Source organism: the organism of the source record quoted next, unplaced genomic scaffold, assembly GCF_019419815.1.
Source record: "Pyrus x bretschneideri cultivar Hongxiangsu unplaced genomic scaffold, Pyrus_bretschneideri_v1 Contig4, whole genome shotgun sequence".
Lineage (NCBI taxonomy): Eukaryota > Viridiplantae > Streptophyta > Magnoliopsida > Rosales > Rosaceae > Pyrus > Pyrus x bretschneideri.
The window spans coordinates 7435327-7460395 of record NW_025999723.1 but is presented as its reverse complement, the minus strand read 5'-3'; the positions used below and the strand labels follow the sequence as shown (position 1 = coordinate 7460395).

At 36.4% G+C, this 25069-nt stretch overlaps 2 protein-coding genes and 1 long non-coding RNA gene across 5 annotated transcripts; 2 read left to right on the top strand and 1 right to left on the bottom strand.

Annotated features, from left to right (window-relative positions):
• Positions 1–6562: 6562 nt before the first annotated feature.
• On the top strand, positions 6563–9017 carry LOC103948325 (probable adenylate kinase 6, chloroplastic). Of its 3 annotated transcripts, none has more exons than XM_048564900.1 (5): positions 6563–6986; positions 7071–7211; positions 7590–7862; positions 8066–8253; positions 8678–9017. In XM_048564900.1, exons 1-4 carry the CDS (start codon positions 6678–6680, stop codon positions 8207–8209), a joined length of 867 nt encoding a protein of 288 aa, XP_048420857.1. In that variant the 5' UTR covers positions 6563–6677; the 3' UTR covers positions 8210–8253; positions 8678–9017. The 3 variants fall into 3 exon arrangements, 2 of the variants coding, with proteins under 2 accessions (XP_048420857.1, XP_009357608.2); XR_007251068.1 differs by having other exon boundaries at positions 6564–6986; positions 8066–8343; XM_009359333.3 differs by lacking the exon at positions 8678–9017 and having other exon boundaries at positions 6564–6986; positions 8066–8570.
• Positions 9018–10881: 1864 nt separating this feature from the next.
• LOC103948327 (two-component response regulator-like PRR37) lies at positions 10882–22159 on the top strand. Its single transcript, XM_009359337.3, has 9 exons — positions 10882–11292; positions 11767–12146; positions 12871–13032; positions 13140–13273; positions 13431–13601; positions 20178–20274; positions 20360–20816; positions 20910–21696; positions 21800–22159. The coding sequence occupies exons 2-9, from the start codon at positions 11840–11842 to the stop codon at positions 21905–21907; spliced, it is 2223 nt and encodes a 740-aa protein (XP_009357612.2). The 5' UTR covers positions 10882–11292; positions 11767–11839; the 3' UTR covers positions 21908–22159.
• LOC125468874 lies at positions 18955–23198 on the bottom strand. Its single transcript, XR_007251214.1, has 3 exons — positions 22896–23198; positions 22605–22787; positions 18955–19665 (listed from the first exon to the last, which is right to left on the bottom strand). It is a non-coding gene; the product is annotated as an uncharacterized LOC125468874 (long non-coding RNA).
• Between the last annotated feature and the right edge of the window lie 1871 nt (positions 23199–25069).

The window sequence follows — 25069 nt, the reverse complement described above, 5'->3', positions numbered from 1 at the left end:
GTCCGGGATCACCAGACGGCCCATAGTATTTTTGAAACAGCTTTGGGCCGAGCATAAACCTACACTTGGCCCAACAATATTATTTTGGGCCCAAACAGTTTCACCTGAGTAGTGTTTAGTAGTGTTTGTTTGATTGTCCAGGTTGTATTCCGATGTTGCCTAGTTTGTATCGACTGTACTCTCTTTTTTATTATGGGTTTTGCCTTTGGGCTATAATAGCCTTTATTGTACTTGCTACCCCTCTTCGGGTCTTTAATGAAGTTTTCATTTGACCAAAAAAAAAATTACCAATTGGTGTTAGGTAAATTGTTGTGTTGTACTTAAAAATCAAATTATTTTAGAGGGCGAAGTGGGGGTTGTATGTTTCAACGGATGAGATTGAGATAATAGAATCTAATCTACTGAACGGTTTATAAGTGATGAAATCTAACTTTGTCACGATTTGAACTTTTTTAGGTTGAAAGGTTCATAAAAAGAAATTTAAGATAACATGTCAAAAATTAACTTAACAAAAGTTAACACAATTTTTTTTTATGCATAATCAAATTATTATATAAATAAATATATATAGCCTCATATAAAACTCGAAAGAAATAGCCCCTCATTGGGAGAGATTTTTTTATAAAGCTCAAAGATTCTTCAAAGCTTTAAAATGGGCTATATCCACCGTTTTTCTAGCTCGATATAAAGCCTCTCAGTGGGATACTCTTATATATCTCTTTAGTAATTAAAGTTGTTATCTTGAAAGTTTGGGTCCAGATAATTGAGTAATTTTCTTTTTTCGTACAACACTATATTTTATTATGGTTGTGTTTGTGTTTGGTATGCTAAAAGGAATTCATGATAAATTATTTTTCATGTCTTTTTTCTAGGGAATGCAAATGCAAAAGTTCTTTCTCATGTTTGGTAACATTGGAATAATAGGTAGGAAATTACTGCAGTTCTAAATTAATTAGAATTGTGATTGTTTAAATCTTAGTAGATTGTATTTAATATTATGTTCTAAATCTTTCTTGTTGGACTTTGTATTCCTTATAGGACACAGAAGTTTGCTATATTTTCAATAAATAAAGGCACAAAGTTGTGAGGATTACACCACAGAAATTCCCCAATTCTCCTCTCTTTTCTCCTTGTGTCGCATCTACCCTATTCCCTCATTGTTTTTTTTTATTGTCAAACGATAGATTTGTTAAATTAGATGTTTGATTAGGGAATCGACGAGATTCAAACCAACGTTGTGGTACAAGGGCAACAATAAAAATATCCTCTTTTTTTTTGGAAATAAAATTGGCATTTTCAATTGTTAATGAATAAATTTGTCATAAAAAAAGATAGCAATCAACGCATTTTATGGTTTTCCATGGGGAAGGAAACTGAATACCAAGGTGTGGAAGGATTCTCCATCCCACTATTTTTCCATGACATAGGAAATCATTTCTTGCGTACAAGTGAATGAGTAATTATCACCCAAATGATATTAATTGGAAATAATTTTGTAATTTTTTATTAATACTTTGATGACATATCATAATTATTTAGGGAAGTGTTATTGACACTCTAAAAATCTCATTTTACACTCCTCACAAGTTTATTTTTCTTTCCTCTTATAAAAAGTTTGAAGTGTAGAATGTGATTTTTGGAATGCTAATAACAATTCCCATTATTTAAACAAAAAAAGTCATCTCCAAATACTTAAAAAAAGGGTTGAGGGCAATGGCTAACTATGTTTTACGCACTCTGGGTTTGATCTGGTTTTTTGGATGGATCGTGAAATTTTAATTTTCTGACATCACAAACAAAAGAAACAAGAAAAGGGTCGTGATGATGATCTTATGTTCATTTTTGTTTTGCTGATGATCGTAAGCTATGTCCTCCATCACGACATTGAATGATATCAAATCTCAGGGACATGGTCTAATCATGAGTGTAGCATTGTATGATGATGTCGAATCTCAAGTTATGCTTACCTAGTTGCATGATACATCAAAAAGAGAAAACAAAAAGCAGAGTTTAAAGGGCAATGAAGAAGCTTGTTGGTGTAGCCTTGTCGATGCTTTTTTGCCTTTTCTTTGCTATAATTGAGCGTAGAAAGTATGAGAAAGCATCTTTTGGAGATTTTGAAATTGTATTTAAAGAGAAGTATGCACAAGTATAACAAATTTTCTTCCATGGTATATACCAAAGTGTTCCATAAAATCATTGATTTAAATCTTGTACATAGGGATCAAATGAACTTTGTAGCAATTAGATCTTGCATAACATACGTACCACTGTATAAGGCGTAACATTGTAGTCAATTCCTAAGTGTAATTGATTTAAAAAAAAAATTAGTTGAAATCAAAACCCAAAGGACATTTAGAGCCTGTTTGGTACTCTTCTTGAATCCAACATTTTAAACTCAAAAACAATTTTCAAGTTTTAGGCTTTAAAAACTTGTTTGGTAGAACTATTTTCAAAAACTGAACTCAAGACCAACTCAAAAATAGTCTATTCTCTAAAAGCATAAAAAGTGACTTTTTAGAGTTTTTAAACTTAAACTCACTCATTTATTTTCTCTCCCTCCTCCCCTCTCACTCCAAATATATCTCTCTTTTCTTCTTTCTCTCTCCCCCTTCTCGTTTTTTTAGGAAAAATTAGAATCCCCTACACTTTTCTAATACTATTTAGATTAAACATTGGTTCTATTTTAAAATTTGATTAGAACGCCTAAACAATAGCCATGTCAGCATTTTTATATTTATTTAGATTACATGTAATTATTGTGTTTTTTTAATTTAAAATGTTAATTATTAAATTCCATATATATCCTTTTAGGTTGATATATTTTTGTACATGGCCTTTTTTTTAGGAAGCCAATTTCTTCTCTCACGTTTGAGCCGTATGGTTTCTTCTCCCACATTAGAATTATGTGATCCTCAATTATGAATTTTGAATGGACTTGTCCATTTCAATTAGTGGTTATTTTCACTATTTTATATTGATATCATGTGAGATAAGTAGATGTATTCTCTATTTTCGAAGGCTTTAGGCTGGTACGTTCAAATAATATATTTAAACGTACCATATACGTACCAAGAAGATATATAAAGTAACGTACCAAATATGTTTTTTAAAATAAATATAAACGTACCAAAATAATATATGAACGTACCAAATACGTACCAAGAATAAAGTAACGTACCAAATATGTACCAAGGAGAAATATATGTTTAATCAAGAGGAAATATATGTACCAAATAAGTTTTTTTTTTTTTTTAATAAATAAATATAAACGTACCAAATACATACAAAAAAAAAAAAAAAAAAACAAACATACCAAATATGTACCAAGAAGATATATTAAGTAACGTATCAAATATGTACCAAGAAGAAATCTACGTTTCATGTGTAATTTGAAAGATTTTTTGACACACCCCAACCGAAATCAGGGCATGCTGGCCGTCACGTGAGGGTGACGTAACCATGTGCACAGTGCGGAAGCTAAGAATAATAATAAAAGTACGAACAAATAAAAATCAAACTAAACACAGAGTGGTTAACATACATGAGCAAGCGTAAGTGTGAAAAACAATATTCAGAGCACAGAAAACCTAGTGCAGTCCAGAGGAACAAACACTACTAAACACACCCAGAGGGGGTCCTACACTGGAGATAATCTGTCAGATATGCCGTGAATTCCTCGAGAGCCACCAAAAGAGCAATCCAAACTAGAACCTAGAGGGGCGCAAAACAGAAAGTGTGAGTGGGCAAAAACAAAGCTTTTCAAAATCATTTCATTATCAAACGTTTTAACCCCTCGCCGTAAAACCTGTATAGTTTTCCAGAAAATAGAATATACACATATATAGAAAACATGCTTAGAAATATGCCATGTCGAATGCCTCTACATAAACTGTAAGTAACCCAGGTAATGTCAATCAATGCAATGTAATATGTCAGCTGGAGTCACCTAACGTGACCTGTACGGCTGAATCTAGAGCTCAAATCTCTAACTCACTAACTATACTTGCACACGAGTCGGAACCACCTAAAATGGTCTGTACGACAGGACTGGGTGTAAATAAATACGTGAAGACTGAGCGAATAATCGCGGGTCACCTACGAGTCGGAACCACCTAAAGTGGTCTGTATGACAGGACTGTGCACCTAACTTGGATCCAAGATGAGCGTGTGGTGCGGGAGGTGAACATCACGTGAAGGACTGTGCCCTACTCTGGGCGGGAGCACTAACATCGAGGGTGCATGTTATAAGCTCTCTATGTATCTCACATAACTACTAATTAAAATCATAAACCATAACTTACCTGGCACTTACCTATGCGTCCGCAGCACCAAATATACATATATGCAACTACTAATGCATAAATAGATTGGCAAACACTATGCATGGCATTTAAAACATATAAATATTTCATTTCATTTTCTGGGAAAAACCACAGTATATAGGTATATACGGAAAACCAAAAGCCCACTCACTGGTATGTGGAAGCGTCGTAACCCCCTTGCCTCGAGTGACTGCACTCGTCCTCAGGATAGGTCTCACCTATATGCGAAACAACTATAAAAACGTTAATTTAAAGCACATAATCAAAACTAGGTGATAACTTCTCATACAATGCTCAAATGGGGTGTATGAATACACCAACGTGATCTACTCAACCTCACGAACATCCCCGTATTTTTAAAATAATTTTCTGACTTCACACGCGCCCCCACGCGTCGGCCAAGGCACGGCTAGACGCGTTGGCCATGCGCAGGCACGTGCCTGGCACATGGACGGAACCCCTAACGGCGTAGGGAATATTCCGTCTAACAGTAAGCATATTCCGTTAAAACTAACCTGATGTCATTAAGAATATTCCGTTAACTTAACAGAATATTCCCCTGTCTTCTCCGGTGAGTCTCGCCAGAGCCGCCGCCGTCTGCATTGCCGGAAACTGGGAAAATTTTCAAAACTTCATATCTTCTTCATTTCTCAACCAAATTCCATGAAATTGGTACCAAAATGAAGCTTACAACAAGTAGAACAAAACCTTACCACTTTGGAGCCCTAAAACCAACGGAATCTCATCGGAAAAACCCACGATATTTCGGCCAAACCTGCAACTCACTGAAACTGAGCTTCCAGACGTCCAAAACGCTTCAACTTTCTTCCCTGAGCTTCGTGAGGCCTCCTAAAGCTCCTTGTGACCTTAAAAACTCCTATAAACTTCATGATCACGCGTGCATGAACAGTGCACATAATTGGAATTCCCTGGTTCTCGGGTTTTCGAGGGTTTCACGTCCAACAAATGGTATGGATGAGTTCCTGAGCTTGCTAAGAGTCTAAAACCCACCTTCAAACCTTTGATCCGTGCGTGGAAGATTGAAGTTGAAGTTCATCCGTACAACTTGTAAAGAAAATGGAAGAAGTTCAAGAGAGAAGAGAGAAAGAAAGGGAGTGTGGTATGGGTGTGTGTGTGTGTGTGTGTCCTGTAGAGTCAACCCCCAAAAATAACAAAACAACACCCCACAACACCAAATAACGTCCAAGGGCATTTTAGTCTTTTCACACCTACGGTACAAATAATTCGGGACAGGCTGTCACACTTTTTATTAAAATTGAATACTACAATATTTATCTACAAGATTTTAGGAGTTTTGAGATATTATATAAGAAAATTAAAAGGTATATTAAATATAATGGCAAGTCGCATTCATGGGTATTTTGAAAGACTTTTTATTGGAATTAAATTCTACAATATTTATCTACAAGATTTTAGGATTTTGATGTATTATCTAGGAATTAAAAGGTATATTTATATAATGGCAAGTTGGGTAATTTAAATTATAAAAAATGCTACTTCTAACCCATGTGGCACCTAAATTGTAGGAAAATGCTTAATCAAAACTCTAAAAGGCATAAATGTTTAATCTCAAAATTTTAAAACCTAGGCGTCTATATCAAAACCCCCATTTTTTTTATTACCTTTTTCATCTCTTCTCCAATCCGCTTTTTTCGTTCTCTCGATTCATTCTCTCACTATCTTCCTCTCTATCTCCTCCGATCCTCTCACTTCTTTCTCTTTCCTCTAATCATCTCTTACTTTCTTTCATCCTCTCTCATCTTTTTCTCTCGACCCCCTTTTTTTGGATCTCTTTGTCCAGTTTAAGTTATAAGATTTAAAAATTTTAAATTGCATATCAAACAAGTTTTTGAGTCTTAAAGAAAACTGTTTTCAAGAAAAAATTTTAAAAAATGTTTTGAGAAATTATAAAAAATTTCAAATAAGATACCAAGCAAACCCTTAGATGTTGATTAAGAAAAATACTCGGTCCCTTTGTACATAAGCATATGTTATTTCATTTATGATTTTAACATCACTTTTAAAACGTTTCTCAATATAATTTATTTTTAAAAAAAATGCCGACAAATTCCAACAGAAGACAGAACATGTTACACATGCGTACTTTTTTGACATTCGCAATCGCGGAGCACACTAGATTTTTTTGCATGTGTCGTGGCGCATTTCTAAGCGACAAAAACCGCCAAAAGTAGGTAAAAATCACAACGTAATTAATCCACGCTCCCTCTCACTTTCCCTCTCCCTCTCCCCAAACTACCTAAAGCCTCTCTCTCCTCCCTTTCTCCCTCTCTCTCTGCAACTCAAAAGAAAAAAGACTTTTTGGTCCGTCCCATGGCGGTTCTGAACCGCGTTCTGAGATCACGACGACCGGGAAGCTTCTTCTTACTCCGGAGCTTCCGCTCCTCGTCTTTTCTAAATTCCGAAACTGACCTCAAAGCGTCTGCCTCCGTCATCCCAAAGCCCCTTCCCCTGCATCGCGACGTCAACGACAGGAATGTCCAGTGGGTCTTCCTCGGCTGCCCCGGCGTCGGAAAAGGCACCTACGCCTCCCGCCTCTGCCACCTCCTCGGCGTCCCTCACATCGCCACCGGCGATCTCGTCCGCGACGAGCTCGCTGCCTCCGGCCCCTTGGCTCTTCAGGTCCCTTCCAGTTGCCCTTAGGGTTTTTGCAATTTCTGTAAATTTAATTCGTTCAAAACCTAACAAAATTATGCGAAATTGCAGCTTGCGGAGGTTGTGAATCAGGGGAAATTGGTTTCGGATGAGATTATAATAAACTTGTTGTCCAAGCGTCTTGAGGCTAGTGCAGCTAAGGGTGAAACTGGCTTCATTCTTGACGGTTTTCCGAGGACGATTCGACAGGCGGTAATACATCTTCCTTTTTATCAAAATTTTGAATAGAGAAGCATGAATTTGCTTGATATGTGGACATATTGATCATGTAGGTATAGATAACAAAATGTAGTAGTCAGAATTGAAGATTTAGTTCAGATTAGTAGAGTTGAAATGTGAAAGTAAATTTGTGGTGTCTGAAAAATGATTGCTTGTTTATACTGCCATCCAAATTCCGGCATAGCGAAATTACTATTTCCATCTTGCTTCTTTTCGTGTCAAAAGTTATTGCTTTTTTACGAATTTAATGTTTGTCTCGACCGAAATCTGAATTCGGCTGGTTGGTTCAAGTCTTAAACAAGGTTGTCTTTTGTATTATAACTTGCCCTTTAAGTTTTGATTATTTTGCAGGAAATTTTGGAGGGAGTGACAGACATTGACTTGGTTGTCAACCTAAAGCTTCGTGAAGAGGCTTTGCTTGCGAAGTGTCTTGGAAGGAGGATTTGTAGTGAGTGTGGAGGAAATTACAATGTTGCCTCCATTCACATTAAGGCCGAGGATGGGAACCCTGGCATGTACATGGCTCCACTTCTTCCCCCTCCACAATGTGCATTAAAGCTGATCACGAGATCCGATGACACTGAAGAAGTTGTTAAGGAGCGACTTCGTATATACAATGATATGGTATTGTTTCAGCATCTTGGGAATGCTCTTTTACATTCTTGTTAAGTATTCAAGCATTAAACTTATCAGTGTTTAAGATTAAAAATGTTTGAGATTAAGAATTGTTTTTGTTATTAGTCCTTTAATTTTAGATATAGCAACAATAGTATTCAGTTTTGGTTCGGTTAGTAATCTGTGGATTACATATCATCTTCTTCTTGCAGAGTCAACCCGTGGAGGAGTTCTACCGAAGTCGGGGAAAATTGTTAGAGTTTGATCTTCCCGGAGGGATTCCCGAATCCTGGCCAAAGCTACTTCAGGCTTTGAATCTGGAAGACCCTGAAGACAAATGGTCTGCAGCAGCATGATTCATAAATCCTGTACTATATACACTAGACAAAGTTTTCATTAGGTAAGCTATATCATTCTTTGCAATGTCATGGAAGCAGATGCATATAATTTGCAATTGAAGGGGAAAACTTTGGTGTGCAATAAAAAGCAGGTATGGTATTATTCGTTTGCAAAGTTGAGCATTTGTAATATTCAGTCATGTTCTTTGTGTGACTGATGCTTTAGATCGTAGTGATTATCTTTCGTGGGAAGTAAATTTTTCATTGCACCACAAGTTTGCCATGTTTTAATGAAATTGTATCGTTTAACCAAATGTAAATATGGAATTATGTACACAAACCATAGGAGAAAAACATGAAAAAGTTTCCATTTGTTTTCTTGTCATCTTTTTTCCTTTTCATGCATCTGCTCTTGGGTTCTTGTTGAGAACATTCTTCTAAACTGTCAAAGACTCGGTTTACCGATATCGTTGTCTTCATGGTCAGGTTTAAAGTTAGAGTTCCCTCTCCCCCCTCCCCCTCGTTGCAATTTGCTTGGGTCAGAGTGATACTTCTCATTCCAGCGTCAGAAGAGGTTTAAAGTTAGAGTTCCCTCTCCCCCCTCGAACGAGGGACAAAGGGGAATGGACATGTTGCATTATGTGGGTTCTAACCATGTAAAGAATAAAATGTTGGATCGGACGAGGGTTAGCGTCGTTCGGAATCCAATCTGGTGGTGGTTGATGCTGATGCTTAAAGTTTTGTTTCTGTATTTGTCAATAGAAGATAGATTTATCGACTTGTAAACCATCTGAGGTATATTAATCAACTTTGCACCTTGAAAATATCTATGTGTGTTTTTACAAAAAAATTTCTCCAAACATGTGCAAGAAATTACACCGAGGGCGAGCCTTAGTGCGATGGAAATGTTGCTCTTTTGTGACCAAAAGGTCACAGGTTTGATTCATAGAAACAACTTCTTTGCAAAGCAAAAATAAGGTTGTGTACGATAAATGTCCTTCCCTCGACCCTCGCAATGTGAGGGTCTTGTTGACTTGTCCTCGCCCCATATGTGCAAGAAATTACCTCATGATATTTGAAGAAGCTATACCCTAGAACAATGTTCGTCAAGCCAATTGATTATCTAGGAAAAATTTAACCAAAACTCCTTGGAATTTTACACTTGTCCAAACACCCATGTGAACTAAAATTTGTACAATCAACTACCCAAATCTCAAGTCGTGTGACAACTTGGCACTGTGTCCACTTTCATTCAAGTATATGGCAAATAGTGGCAAATTGTTTAAGTATGGGTGTTTTTAAGAACATTCTAATCAGTATTAAAAACTTTTATGATATTTCTTGAAGAAATGTAAATGAAATGTCAATCCTAATTTGAAAACATATTGAAGAAACAGTTTTATGAAATCAATATCATTTTTATTTCGATTCTAGAAAGTTTTAGTAAACAACTTTTATAGAAATCAAAATTTTGATACTCCTCAATCAAGTTCCTCTTATTTTAATTGTGGTTAAGTAAGCGAGCCCTAAAATCTTGTAAATACCTCAATAATGTAGAGAATGCCCTTAAAAAGGGCCTAAGCACCCAGTAAGTGCCATTATTTAATTGAAATTAGGTGAAAAGGGATGAAGGTATCAAATAATCAAATAATTAAGAAGTTTGGATGATTAATTGTAAAATGTTTCAATCCAAAATGCACAAAAGCTAAAATATTAATTCATCAAGTCCTATATTATAGAGTTTGAATTTTATTAGAAGTGATCATTTCAATCTCATAGAAGATAAATTTTCTATTGCAATCGATAACACAACAGGACAATTCTTAAAAAGACGGATAATGTACTTTTTTATTTATTTATATTTTTAGACCAAACGATGTTATTTACATTAAGGGTAGGGGATGAGCTTAGCCTCACAATGAACTAGTAATAATGTGGTTCAAACTCGTCTTTGACGAGAATTAAACCTAAGATCTCTCACTTACAAGTGAAGAAGAATATCACTAGATTGTAGTGTGAAGAAAAATATCACTAGATCGTAGTATTAAGTTACTTTACTGTTTAAATACATAACAGTTATTTATGCTAAATGACCCAAACATTTAAAACGGTGCTGAATAACCTAAACATTTAAAACGGAAAATTGATGACGTGGGATTTCAAGCAGATATTTTTACGATGACGTGGACCATTCGGTGAGGGAGGGCATTTTGGTCGGCTTCGGGTCTGCTGTCCCGAAAGTGGCGTCTCCTTCATGTCTCCTTCTGCTCTGACTGCATAACCAGGGGGAGGGGGAGGGGATGGGCGGGGACTGGAAACTGGGGGAGTTGTTTCTGCTTCTTTTTTTTTTTTTTTTTTGTTTTTTTTTTGACTTATTTATTTATTTTTAATTTAGTAAAAGTTAACATAGTTAAATTAGAATTAAGGGGTTTTTTGAAATGAGTCAAAAGTAACTAAAAATTGGACCTATTTCAAAAGTCAAAAGTAACTAAAAATTAGACCTATTTCAAAAGTCAAAAATTACTAAAAATTGAACCTATTTCAAAAAACAATTTATAAAATTGGACCTATTTTAAATTTTCTCTAGAATTTTAAGTGATAGTACACATTCAAACAAATAATGAAGGAAACATGAAGGAGATACCACTTTTGGGACAGCAGACCCGAAGCCATTTTGGTCCTCCCACAAACAGTCTTTTACGCCGTTAGTGTTGGAACCCGCCAAATCCGTCTCCTACAACGTCGACGAATCCAAGCGTCCCATGACCTTTTACTCTCCCCAAAACTCGACACGTGTCAAGCGCGAATCCGGCAAGTCCTACTACCCCAGTTATCCCACGTGGCATATGTCATCGGTGGAGTTCCCGACCACCACTACGTCCACGTCATCTACGTATAATATCTTTATCTCAATTTTCGAGACTTACGCCTATCCCCTGCTTCTTCTGCTCCGCCGTCGCGCTACCGCTGAAGCCGTTTTTTTTTTCTTTCTCCGATGCTTATTTTTCTCTTTGTTCTTTTGTACTTCAGAAGAGAAAAGCCCTAACGCGCTCTCAGCTCGGAAGATTCAGACCTTCGTAGTAAAAATATCTGAATCAAAGGTGGGGATCGAGCTCAGAAAATGTCTAATTTTTTAGTATTTTTAGCTATATTTTCTGGATTTAGAGGTCTAAAATCGAAGTAATCAAATTAGTTTCTCAGTTTATTAAAATTTTAATCTTTTGACATTTTATTCAGTTTATTGTACTTGGTTTAGTTGATTTTAGTGCAGTATAGTGTTAATTTCACTTCAATTTCCTACTGTTTTTATTTTATTATTTTTTATATATCTGTTAAAGGAGCAAATCGAGCAAATCTGTTGAATCTTTGGTAGGTTTGGTTGCTAAATTTGAAAATTGAGTGAGAAAAATATTTTGCTGTATCAATTTTCATGGTGAATAGAATATTGGGAAGATTGTTTGAACTTGAAGTAATCTTTGTTCTGGTTAGATAAATCAATGGGGATGAAGGGTGTTTGCTTGCTTTCGAATCGATTTTGCATCTGATGGTTTTTGTTGAGCTGTACTCCATTTTAGGTCTTGTTAATGCTTGTATCTTGAAGACAACGGGATGTGCAACGTGATCCCATTGTCTCTTTGAATCTGGTTGATGGGGAAAGTTGGGATGAATAGCAATAGTCCTGTTACCAAAGAGCGTGCGGAAGTAAATTGCCACATGCAAGATGAGAACAAGGAAACTAAGGATGGGGTTATGGGAGAGGGGCGAGGGCTCCCAAAAGAAGATGATTTTTGGGATAATGAGGACTTGCAATGCATACATGATGGGCGGGCAGAACAACAGCTCCAAGGGTGGGAGGAGTTCTTATCTGTCAGGTCTCTGAAGGTTCTGCTAGTGGAAAATGATGATGGAACTCGTAATATTCTTCGTGCTTTACTGCAAAATTGTGGCTACGAAGGTTAGTATAATGCAACACATGAGATCCTATGTGTAGGACTAGGATCAGTTGAAGTGTACTGGTGTAGATCTTTGTATGACATGATATTTCAAGTTTATAGGTTGCTTTCAGTTGTATGATCGATCAATATACGTGTAGATTTCAGTAAAAGTATTTTAGTTGTAAAAGTTAAAAGGCTGCAATTAGTATTTAGTATTTTTTTAATACTAAACAAGAATGTTTATTTTGTAACACACTCACCCTTGTATTGTGGAATTTAGGTTTTTTTTTTTTTGTTAACAAAGGATTAAAAAAAAAAAAAAAAAAAAAACTTAATCCACTAAGACTTAAGGCATTTAATTTCATCCTTGTGCGCTGCCGACGATATGAGACTCCGGTGCTTAATCCACTAAGGTTGTCAGTAACTGAGGCATCTACGATCTCAGACAATAATACAAATTATGTAGTCTTCAAATCAAAGGCTTTCCTTATGATGTTAAAGTTGTGACTGAAAACATTTTTGCAATCGTAAAAATGGATTTTATGATTCTAATTTTCATATGCTTTAGAGTTGAGGGTTCTTTGAGAAAGTTCACTTTGCAAGAGTAATAGACTCGATAGTTCACTTCCAATTATCTTAAATAATTTGGGAAAATAAGGCTAATTTCCATTTCCTGTAATTGCTTTTCTTTTTTTTTTTTTTTTTTTTTTGTGGTAAAATTAACAGTGGATTCGATCTTTGCAGTAATAGAGGCAGATAATGGTATACGAGCTTGGGAAATCTTAGAAGATCTTACAACTCATGTTGATCTTATTTTGAGTGAGGTTGTCATGCCCAGTTTGTCAGGCATGGATCTCCTGACCAAGATAATGGACCACAAAAGTCGCAGGAATATTCCTGTAATTAGTAAGTATACTTTTACATTTTTACTCAGGTGAACATAATACTGATTTACCTGTAGTACTTTGAGAAGGTCGATACTTTAGCTACTGAACCTGGTGTGTTTTGTGCAGTGATGTCGAGTCAAGATTCTATGAGTACAGTTATCAGGTGTTTATCGATGGGCGCAGTTGACTTTCTATTGAAGCCTATTCGAAAGAATGAACTCAAAAACCTCTGGCGGCATATTTGGAGGAAATGCCACAGGGTAAGTAGCTCTAGTTATTACATTTTATGTATGATACTATGTCGTGGAACTATTGTTTTCAGTTTGGATTTCGTTTATACATTCAAGCATCAGTGCATCACCAGAGCACATGCAGAATTTTGATATCTATTTTTTCGCTCATTACTCATCCTTTCAGCAATCTAGTGGTAGTGGGAGTGCAAGTGATATCAGAACTCAAAAATCTACAAAGTCGTCAAGTTTTGAGGAGTCAGACAAGAACACTGGCAGTAATTGTGATGATAACATCGGCCTTGGAAACATTGGTCTGACTGATAGGGATGAAGGTGACAATGGAAGTGGCACTGAGGTATGAATTCGTCCGGTCTAGGATCTTTCTGGTTCTACGTTTTTAATCATTTATCCTCTCTTGGCTGGTTTATTCTATTTCATTTATCAAGTATGTTAGGTGTTGATTGGTAAGTATCAGTCAGCTTACTAATTGCCTTCACTTTACTATCATATAAAAGAGTAAACTAACGTTTGAATTCTTTTTCATTGCACTCGATTTGCATATATGTACACCTAACATTTAATCACGAACTTGAGTAAAATTAAACGTAATTTAAACCGGAAAGATAAATGATCATTTGCAGTAAAAAATATCTTTTCATGTTGAGGTTGTTTGGCTGCAATGTTCTGTGCCACCCAGAACGAAAAGTGATCTCCCAAAAGATCTTTCTGGAGAAGCTTCATCAAAGGAATCGTTATATGCAGACTGGAGTTGCAAAGCACTGAAGCTACTATATCATGTTTCACCGTTGTGTGAGAAAAAGAAGATGCTTTAAACGAATTGAATATAATAAGTGAGACGTCAAATATAACTTGCTTGGATCTCGTTGAAGCTCTTCCATTCCAATAACATAATATAGCAATCCTCTACTTTTCGAATCACATTTGCTCTAACCACCCCATGTAGCAATCCTCAACTTAGGACAAGATTAATGTTGTGTTCCTTTCAAGTGCAAAAATAAGGATAGTATAGTGGCACAAGTAAGTGTGTCGAACCACATGGACTACAAATTACTAGCTTGATGTGAACCCTAACTAAACAATGAAAATGCAAACTGAATTTAGATTTTTCAATTGAAAGTTTAAATAACTTAAAAATGCAAGAAAGATAAAGATAAATGATATGTTGATTCAGAAATAATGGGAATGGAACTAAGGATACCGATTTCACCATTACAAGTCAATTCCATGAAAATTAAGCCAAAACGCATTCAACTCTCCAATCTGCAACTAGGGTTCATTTTACTTATTTACGATCATCCATTTGATGTGTGGTTGTGATCAAGTAGTCATAATCTGCAACCTAGTTGTGATGTTCAACTTAGATTACCAACTAAGAATCCATTAAGAACAAGAAAACTTCAAAAAACCAAAGAAATCACATGGCAGGATGTATGCATAGCAGTTTCTTTATTCATTCACATGTCTACCAAGATTAAGCATGATGTGTACTATAACCTTGATCAAATAATTCATAAGCAGCCCTAATGGTGATCAAACATTAAGATTAACAAACATATTAAACTATAAAATCAGTGAATGAGACAAGAACACAGATTGGTGAATCGAATACTTTAACTTAATAACATAGAATAGTTTTGTAAGGCTACATTGAAATCCGCAGCTATGAACTTAATTACACAACATGATTACAGAATATATAAATATCAAGAACAACATGGGTGAAACTAAAGTTCATAGAAGAAACCCACTTGAAGCAATTCTGATGTTGAAATCCTTCAAGAACAGCATGGCTGCGTGGTTTCTTCAGTGGCAGTGGATGGTGAAGGGAAATAGGGTTTTGTTTCTGGTAGAAAGGCTAAAGAAAGAGAAGAGAGAGAGCTCTGGGCGACCCCCAAGGGGGGCTTGTGAAAAAGTGATCTGAAACCCTAATATTTATATGCTAAATGGGGCTATAGCTGATTGCAAGGTGATCCTAACCATTAAGCCAAAGTTTTGAACATTTTTCCTTATTTGGCTCCTCCAAATCAAGCTAGATATTCCAATTCTTTTTCCATTCTGCTCTTGGTCTTCTAACAAGCCAGATTTGTTTTGGATTCTTTATTTAGGCTTCAAAACAGACCACTAAACTTTTTTCCACGTTTGAATAAGGATCAGCTCCAAAAGGGGCATGTTTTCACTTCTTTTGCCCTCAAATTGATCCTAAAGTACATGTAACTGCACACTAACACAAAATAGGGTAAAATGCAACCAGTTTAACTCAAAAACATCACAAAGAGACTAGAAATGGATGGTAAAAATGCATGAAATATATTAGTTATCAAATACCCCCAAAAATGGTTTTTGCTAGTCCTCGAGCAAAATTATAACTAAAAACACACAAAAACAATAAAATCTAACTATACCACTTTCGTTGGCTAAACGATTGCACTGAGCATGTGCAACAAGCCTTTAAACCTCTAGGTGTCCCTAGTCGGAAGAGTTGTGTCTCCTAAGGATTTATAGTGATGACACCCACAAACATCTACAGACTCTGCAAACAAATTGGTTAAAGCATACTTAAAACAAACTAATAAGAACCAATGAAAGCTTAGTCATACATTCAAACCAAAAGTCTGCCACTTCAAAGAATCATATCATGTGTAAAGTGTAAGAATATTACTCCATGACTCATGACTTCAAAGACACCATACTCAAATGCTAAAGATAGAATTCGCCTCATCTCTATTCCTCTCAGATATCACTCAAATTTTCAGATCCTAAGGTGTAGTCTCTCCACAAACATATGTGAATAAAATTATGTAAAAGGGAATCAAAATTCTCACATATGAAATATGAAAGAAAAGCAGAATTTCTGAACATATCTCATGAAATGAATCGAACACTAAGAATGTGGATAACACACATACTGACCATCACCCACGTATACATCATCAAAGATCAGCTAGGTCTTTCACACGATTGTAATGTAAGGCTTAGGTGGGGCTATGAAAGAATGGATAGGAAATACTAGAGCTTGGGACATACCAAAGTGTCTTTGTTGTGAAACCAGCAAGCTCTCCTCTTGAATTGATCTTTGTTGTTTATTCTTGGAGTCCAGGACCCATGCATGATAATGGGAAGATTTGGGAATTGCTTCTTCTTTGATTTTTTTTTAACTTTTTTTTTTCTTTCTATTTTTGCAATTCTAGCACATATTACCTCGGTACACGCCACATTCTTGATCTAGAGCTCAATCTATCTGTGTCTTCATCACTTTGGTATTCCCCAAACTATAGGGTATGGCTTAATGGGCTAAGTATCTTTGATTGAGATGAAATGGTAGGGAAATATAGTGGTGAGAAAAGAAAAACGCTAAAAGTGTTTGGCTTCAAAACGGGGTAATGACACACACATAAAGGCAAGGAATTTGGCCTTTTGGTGGTTTAAACATGCATAGTCTAACATTGTCTCATTGAGTTCATTCATGAGTGATACCAAACATATGGTATCTGCAAAAGAGAATAATTCTTAGCATTCAATCAAACAGAAATAAGAGATCATTTAAAGTGAAATTGAAAGAAAAAGATAGGAGCAGAAACACTTTAAACCCTCTCAAAGAAGCAAATAGGCTCAAAATAACTCACCAGGGTAGTCTCCACTATTCTTCTTCCAGAATTTGAGCATGGTACATTTACCATCATAATGCCAAGAGTAACAGTTTTGTAAAAGAAAAATAAGATACGAAACTTTTTCATGACAACACTGTAGTTTCATTTGTAAACATAGCCCTCATATACATTCACATTAGTAAGCAAAAGTAAACTTAACCAAAACTAAAAACAAACGAAAATTTTCAATCCCACACCCCCAAACCTAAACTAAGCATTGTTCTCGATGCTTAAAAATGAATGGAATGCATGTAGTGCAAATAGGCAGTGTGTGGAATAAAATAAAACTAAGACACAAATAAAAGGAAAAAACACAAACCCAGTTAGGTTGCCTCCTAGCAAGCACTTTATTTAACGTCTAGGCAAGACGCGGTGGGTCTGATGGATGAATGCCTAGGGTGGCAGGAAGGCAAGATGCGGTGGGTCTTATGGATGAATGCCTAGGGTGGCAGGAAGGCAAGGTACCCCCGAACCTTGGTCGAAAGATCTTTCGAGAGACTTTGAATACGGTGCGTTGAATTTCCATAATGACTTGATTATGATGGTGTTTTCGTCTCTCCTTGCGAAGAAGCATATCCTCAAAAATTGTTGAAGATGTGGCTGGAGCAATGATTTCAATGGATGCGTTTGTGGCTGCTAAGGATGAATGAAATTCGTTCAAGACAGCAATCTCATCATTTAGCTCCGAATCTTCTTTTTTATGGTGAATGGGTAGCAATGATTTGTCATCAACTTCAATATATTTTCCTCTTGATATGGTAGCAAATCATCTCCAAAAGACTCCAAAGATGGCACCTGCAAAGATGTAAAACAACAGGGAGAATCCAACATAACTTTTGAAAAAAGTTCAAGCGAATTGGGAAAGAAATTCAAGTTCAAGATCTTCTCTATGTATATAGGCACAACTAGATTCCAATGATTGTTCAATGTTCACATCTTGACCATCACCCCAAGGTTGTTGTTCATTTAACACTTGGACAATCTGCCCCAATTGAATTTCCAACTTGGTAAGTGCGTGTAGTGTTCTTGAATCATGCTACTTGTTGATTGTTGAAATTGTAAAGTGCTTTGAGCAAGTAGCTCCAAAGTGTCCTCCAATGAAGTGTCAAAGGGGGTCTGCTCTGGGAGAGGTGCAAATGCTTGATTTGGAGCTTCCATACTGCTCCAAGATTCATGATTAGGGTTTCTCCAAACAGAGCTATATGTGTTTGACAATGGATGCAATGGCTCTTGGTTAGAGAAACACATACGGTGTGAGTGCTCTCAGACAAACGTAGGAAACTCATATCTCCTTGGGTAGAATTGAAGAGGATGGCCAGTTTTTGGGCAAAATGGACATTCGCTGTACATCTCTCTATACCACCTGAAATCAAACAACCTAAAATGTAAATTAAAAATCTGAACTAAGAAAAGAAAAACGGATAAGGTTTATAGAGTAAGCAATTATAGGGGACTGAAATCAATCCCTGGCAACGGCGCCAAAATTTTGTTGTGTTCATTTCAAGTGCAAAAATAAGGATAGTATAGTGGCACAAGTAAGGGTGTCGAACCACAGGAACTGATTAGACCTCTACAAATTACTAGCTTGATATGAACCCTAACTAAACAATGAAAATGCAAACTGAATTTAGATTTTTCAATTAAAAGTTTAAATAACTTAAAAATGCAAGAAAGATAAAGATAAATGATAGGTTGATTCAGAAATAATGGGAATGGAACTAGGGATACCGATTTCACCATTACAAGTCAGTTCCATGAAAATTAAGTCAAAACGCATTCAACTCTTCAATCTGCAACTAGGGTTCGTTTTACTTATTTATGATCATCCATTTGATGTGTGGTCGTGATCAAGTGCTCCTAATTTGCAACCTAGTTGCGATGTTCAACTTAGATTACCAACTAAGAATCCATTAAGAACAATAAAACTTCAAAGAACCAAAGAAATCACATGGCAGAATGTATGCATAGCAGTTTCTTCATTCATTCACATGTCTACCAAGATTAAGCATGATATGTACTATAACCTTGATCAAATAATTCATAAGCAGCCCTAATGGTGATCAAACATTAAGATTAACAAACAAATTAAACTATAAAATCAGTGAATGAAACAAGAACACAGATTGTTGAATCGAATACTTTAACTTAATAACGTAGAATAGTTTTGTAAGGCTACATTGAAATCCCTAGCTATGAACATAATTACACAACATGATTACAGAAAATATAAATATCAAGAACAACATGAGTGAAACTAAAGTTCATAGAAGAAACCCACTTGAAGCAATTCTGATGTTGAAATCCTTCAAGAACAGCATGGCTGCGTGGTTTCTTCGGTGGCAGCAGATGGTGAAGGGAAATAGGGTTTTGTTTCTCGTAGAAAGGCTAAAGAAAGAGAAGAGAGAGGCCTCTGGGCAACCCCCAAGGGGGGCTTGTGAAAAAGTAATTTGAAACCCTAATATTTATAGGTTAAATGGGGCTGTAGCTGATTGCAAGGTGATCCCAACCATTAAGCCAAGGTTTTGAACGTTTTTCCTTATTTGGCTCCTCCAAATCAAGCTAGATATTCCAATTCTTTTCCCATTCTGCTCCTGGTCTTTTAACAAACCAAATTTGTCTTGGATTCTTTATTTGGGCTTCAAGACAGGCCACTAAACTTCTTTCCATGTTTGAATAAGGATTAGCTCCAAAAAGGGCATGTTTTCACATCTTTTGCCCTCAAATTGATCCTAAAGTACATGTAACTGCACACTAACACAAAATAGGGTAAAATGCAACCAGTTTAACTCAAAAACATCACAAAGAGACTATAAATGGATGGTATAAATGCATGAAATATATGAGTTATCAATTAAGCATCTGAGATAGGGACAATAGTAGGAAAATAAGTATGGGATATCACGAAAACTATATGATGGTTTTTAAGACAGGTAAATCCAGTAAGATAATGTAAGATGAATTCGGTGTGTACTCTTCTAACATATTGCAGGACAGAGGCTTATAATATTAATTATCTAGACTGGTGTTAGCTTACTTCGCAGCAGCTGCGAACCTGGAGCAGACCAGGCAGTGCACACAATTGAGAAATATCGAAACCAATGGCATGAATACAGTTAAAAGAAGAACTTGGTAGCTGGATATCTTCCTTTATGTTGGATCTGTTTACGTAATTCATACATTTATGCATAAAGTTATATGCGAGATAGGAGAGTAGGAGAGGCACTGATCAATTTCCAAGCATTAGCTTGGGTTTATTTTTTCAGATCACTCAGGCTAATCCTTCAAGGGCTGACACATTTGGCAATGACGGGGTGCCTGCATTTAAAACTAGCGAGTGCGAAGGCCAGGATGAAGAGCTTGGTAGGCATCTTGGTTCTAATTATCTATTGGTTTCCTTTTCTCCGTCTTTTTGCTAGTTAAAAGGTTGCTAGCTTTTTATCTTCAGATGAGATTGTCGTGGGTAAAGAAGACTTGGCTGTAGGACTTCCTAGAACTTCAGTTTTGCAGCTTGATGAACCAAAAGAAAAAGGGTTAACCAACATGGCCAGCGCTAATAAAAACAAACTTTCAGAAACTGACTCAATGATCGGAGGTGAACAAATAGAGAAGGGACAACCAGAGCTCAACAATGAAAAAGCAAATCGGGAATTGAGAAACCTGGCTGCTGATCTAATGGGTTGCTTCGGTAACAGTACCACCGATCCTCAGATGCAATGTGTTATGTGTGACAGCCCAAATGGTGTCTCCAAGGTTCCAGAGACAAAAGCTAAGACCATCCATGACAGTAAAGAAACTCCTTCTCTTGAGCTCACTTTAATGACGCAGAGAGATGTTCGAAATACTGGGTTCAGTGGTCATGATCGAAATGTTCTGAGACATTCAGACAATTCAGCCTTTTTAAGGTATGCAGATACTCAGAAATTGAATCACAGTCATCTCTAACGACGTTTAAGTCAACTTTTTCTACTCTGAAAATATTTTTTCGTACTGCGCAGGTACAACTTTCCTACAAATTCTAAGCAGGCCCCATCTGGGAATGTTGGTAGCTATTCTTCTCTCGATAATAGCTCAGGGGCAGCAAAAGCAAAATCATTTCAAAATTTTCAATATAATTCGTATGGCACTCCTCTCTACCAGCGTTCCAATGGCTCTAGCAATAACAATGACACTGGCTCAGCCACAAATAAGTTCTTCATCAATGAAGAGGCATCTGAAGACAAGGCAGAGCCGGGATCAACAATGAAATGTCTCCACGAATCCTCTGTCTTCCAACCAGACCATAACAGGACTATGGCGTGTAACCAGCCAATAGAACATGGTTATGCCGATGCTGCAGTCCATAACACAACTTTGTCACAAGGATGGAACATGAATCAGCATGTGCAAGTGCAGCAGCAGCACCATATGTATAACGTGCGTCAGCATCAGCAGATACTGAATAATGATGATTTGACACTGAAAAATCTGGCGGCAGCAGCTCCACTTTGCGGGTCATCCGATGTGCAGTGTGCACCAATGGAAGAGAATGTTGGCAGTAACAGTTTGCACGGGTGTGCCTTAGAAAGAAACAACAGTAGCAACGGGCAGAGTGGGGGTAGCTTTGCCATAAATTCTAGGGGAACTTACACGGAATCTGGTAAGAACATAGCTGGAGAAGAAGGAACCATCAGTGCAACTGAAAATGGGAGCAAAAGTGGAGTTGATCAAAACCGTCGTGCACAAAGAGAGGCTGCTTTGCATAAATTCCGCCAGAAGAGGAAAGACAGATGTTTCGAGAAGAAGGTAACTCTAGTTGTGTTTTGAGTTTTCAGTTTTGTCATATGTAATTCTTACCTGTATGGTTAATTCAGTTGAGTATTTAGCAGAAAATCTTAACCCTTTTCAGGTGAGATACCAGAGCAGGAAAAAACTGGCGGAACAAAGGCCGCGTGTTCGCGGACAGTTTGTTCGACAGGTAGTAAATGAAAACAAAGGCAACGACACAGATAGCTAAGCTGACTAGTGGTTTTGTACATGAGAACAGCACTATAGCTATGTATACCGGATGGAGCATCTGTTTCCTTGATGCAGGATACGGGCATACAACATTCGGCATTCAAAAGTATATAGAACTGATATGGTTAAAGACTAGATTTACTGCGCGGGGACAACATAACACGCATGGATTTATGTTTATTGCTTTTTGAATCGAACAATTTCTTTTGCGATTATTACTGAATGGGTTTTATGTTAATGGATTTTTATATGTTCCTCGAATCAAACGATGAAAACCTCGTACATTCAAACAGAACAGAGATTGCACTTTGCACTGGTAATTCATATTGTCCAGCGGCTAGCCTAGAGAGCCGCTCGACAATATGAATTATGAAAAAGCAAATTGGGTGCCCTAACATCATCAGGTCAGCCTCACACAACAGGATCCTCTCCGGATTCTTTTGGTGAGGATATTGAGGATCCGTGAATCGTGCTCATTCATTGTACATCTTGCGATCAGTTTTTGTCAAGTATTGTTTGTGTTTAATTTTAAATAAAAATATTTAAAATAAATTTTCACTGCACGATATACAATAAACGAACAAGATTAACAGATTTCCGGATCCTCAATATCCGGATTCGAGCCTTACTATTATTCACAATGCAAAACATGTGCTAATTATCCAAAAACGTTCCTTTTAATTCGGGCTACAAACCTTCTGTATCAGCAGACTCAGCACCCTACACCCACTCCGGTCACCCTCTCTATCAGCAGACTCAGCACCTGCACAGTGCGCACACATCCCTGGCGCCGTCGGTGTCGGGCTACTCTTGTCGCTTATTGACGGAGGGGAAGGTGGTGGTGAAATGACCGGTCAAATCATCAATAATGTTAACCGCTGATCACACAGAAGACAAGATTAATTGCATGTACAAAGTTAATTAGTATCTATTTTAATGCAAAAATAAATCACAAATGAAAGAGAAAAGGGAGAGAGGTAACGAACACTTGAATTTTGTGAGGGAGAGAAATGGTTCGGCGGACTAACTTCCATTCCATCAAGCAATTGAAAGACTAAAACTGTGTCAGGTGCGTTTACCCTCGTAAAATATCGTTCGGCAGAAGAAAATATGCGGTGATTGGTTTAGTTGGTAATGACCATTCCTTCGCTATACCAGATCTAAATTTAACTCACAATCTTTCTTAGTGTACGATCTATAAAAAAATTTTAAAAAAATAATAATAAAATAATACCCACTTTATAAGAGAGATTTGTCGTATGTCTTGAATAGCGTAAACTCCGCTCTCGTAACCCTTGGATCATTTCACCTTTATGATTTACTCACAAAAATACCATAGACGACTTGCCTTGCATATTGTAGTCTCGTCCACCCGTCCGGTGGTTCCCATACCCTATCAAATCTTGGTTGTGGCCATCCGGAACAAAGAATCTGTCCTCTTATATGAAGCACAAAATATGACTCGGTGGCCCCTATGGCCTAACTTCTATATGATTTCGTGAACATGTATTGTGTCTGCAGCTGCATTGTTATCGTCTTTCCAAATTCCAAGACTTCGTATTTAGTTAAACAAGCCGAAACAAGTCACTTACTACAGTTTAATAGTATTTCTTTTTATTTGTAAGTGAAATATCTTATATTCGATTCTCGTTAAAGACGAATTTGAACCACATTATTACTAGTCTATTGTGAGGGCTAAGCCCACATCTTCCTCTTAGCGTAAATAATATCGTTTATTTAAAAAAAAAAAAAAAAAAAAAGCCGAAACAAAATTTGGCTTAATTAAATGGACATTCCTGCCATTTAGTACTATGGTTTAGTGATATTTCTCTCCACTTGCAAGTGAGAGTTCTTTATATTAGATTCTCGTTAAATGTGAATTTGAATCACATTATCCCCCTGTAATGGAAGTTATTCTTTGCAAATGTGAAACTCACAAATTAAGAACTCTTAACCGCTTGAATTATCAGATCACTATTACGAGTCACATTATATTAGAGACTAATCAGTAATCACAATTCTTTTAATGTTGCAACTTATATATGCTCAACATTGTTATCTTTTTTACCATAAAATCATGGTGCAAATATTTTATTACACGGTAAAAATAAACGTCTAAATTGGAGCTCTACGAGATTAGTTTTTCATGGTTCGAGTTCTATTGCCTCAATCACTTTCTGGTTTTTATTTTTTATGTTCTCATTGTTATTATTATTATTTATTTCTCAGCTTGCTTCTGTCGATAAGTAGATTTTGTTCTTGTAATTATCTCACGTGATGTATGTGACTTGTCATAGTTAGCTTGAGTTATGGGACTCTTGTACGTATACATGTTCAACATTGTCACTCTAAATATGCAAGCAAGGAAGAAGAATGTTAAGAATTACGCACTCATTTGAAAATATTTTTTTAATGACTAAAAAAGCTTTTGGTGAGTCCCGCTATACAGGCTTGATATTTAGTTTCCTCTTTTTCTTGTTTTTTTGTTGATTTGCCTATTGTCACTTTCTGGTGCTGTGACTTCTGTACGCTCTCCTTCATTTTAGACGAAGGGCTAAACCACAAGTCTCTACTGCTTCAAAAACTCAGGATTCAGAGAGGTGGACAGGAAATGAATGGGATCTCACAGAGTCCTCTAGTTCCGTTCCGGCCCTCCTACTTAGTTCCTCTAGACGTTTTGGATGAAATTGATTTTTGGGCCAAAAATACAGTGTTTTTTTTTTTTGGAAGAAACATCAAATATGTATATGTTACATGAAGCACATAAATTTTTTTTCATAATTAGCTTGGATTTTTATCAATAATTGGTTTCTGAAACATTTTCGCTAAAAACATTTTCAGATTTAAAAAAAAAATACTTCCAAACGAATCCTGCAGTGTCAAACATATATACAAAGCCAAATTGCAAACCTGTTTCGAAAACTCATCTAAAATTCATAAATCCCATTTTTGCTTATGCAGTGGAAATAAATAAACAATTAATAATTAATGCAGAACGAACTGTAATTCATTAAAAATTTAAAATCGCGATCTAACTAATCATTCGAGTCCAAAACACGATGCTCATGATTTTGCGGTAAGAAAGTAGAAATATATGAAGTAGCAGCTTCATTCATTTTTCATGGTTTTACTTCAACGGAATGAAAAGCATATATAAATT

Excerpts from the sequence above, each read along its gene's own strand:
- LOC103948325 (XM_048564900.1), top strand. The coding sequence starts at position 6,678 with ATGGCGGTTCTGAACCGCGTTCTGAGATCACGACGACCGGGAAGCTTC. Across the intron at positions 7,212-7,589 it reads CGAGGACGATTCGACAGGCG|GAAATTTTGGAGGGAGTGAC; the intron begins GTAATACATCTT and ends ATTATTTTGCAG. Across the intron at positions 7,863-8,065 it reads TTCGTATATACAATGATATG|AGTCAACCCGTGGAGGAGTT; the intron begins GTATTGTTTCAG and ends TTCTTCTTGCAG.
- LOC103948327 (XM_009359337.3), top strand. The coding sequence starts at position 11,840 with ATGGGGAAAGTTGGGATGAATAGCAATAGTCCTGTTACCAAAGAGCGT. Across the intron at positions 20,275-20,359 it reads AGGCCAGGATGAAGAGCTTG|ATGAGATTGTCGTGGGTAAA; the intron begins GTAGGCATCTTG and ends TTTTATCTTCAG. Across the intron at positions 20,817-20,909 it reads GACAATTCAGCCTTTTTAAG|GTACAACTTTCCTACAAATT; the intron begins GTATGCAGATAC and ends CGTACTGCGCAG.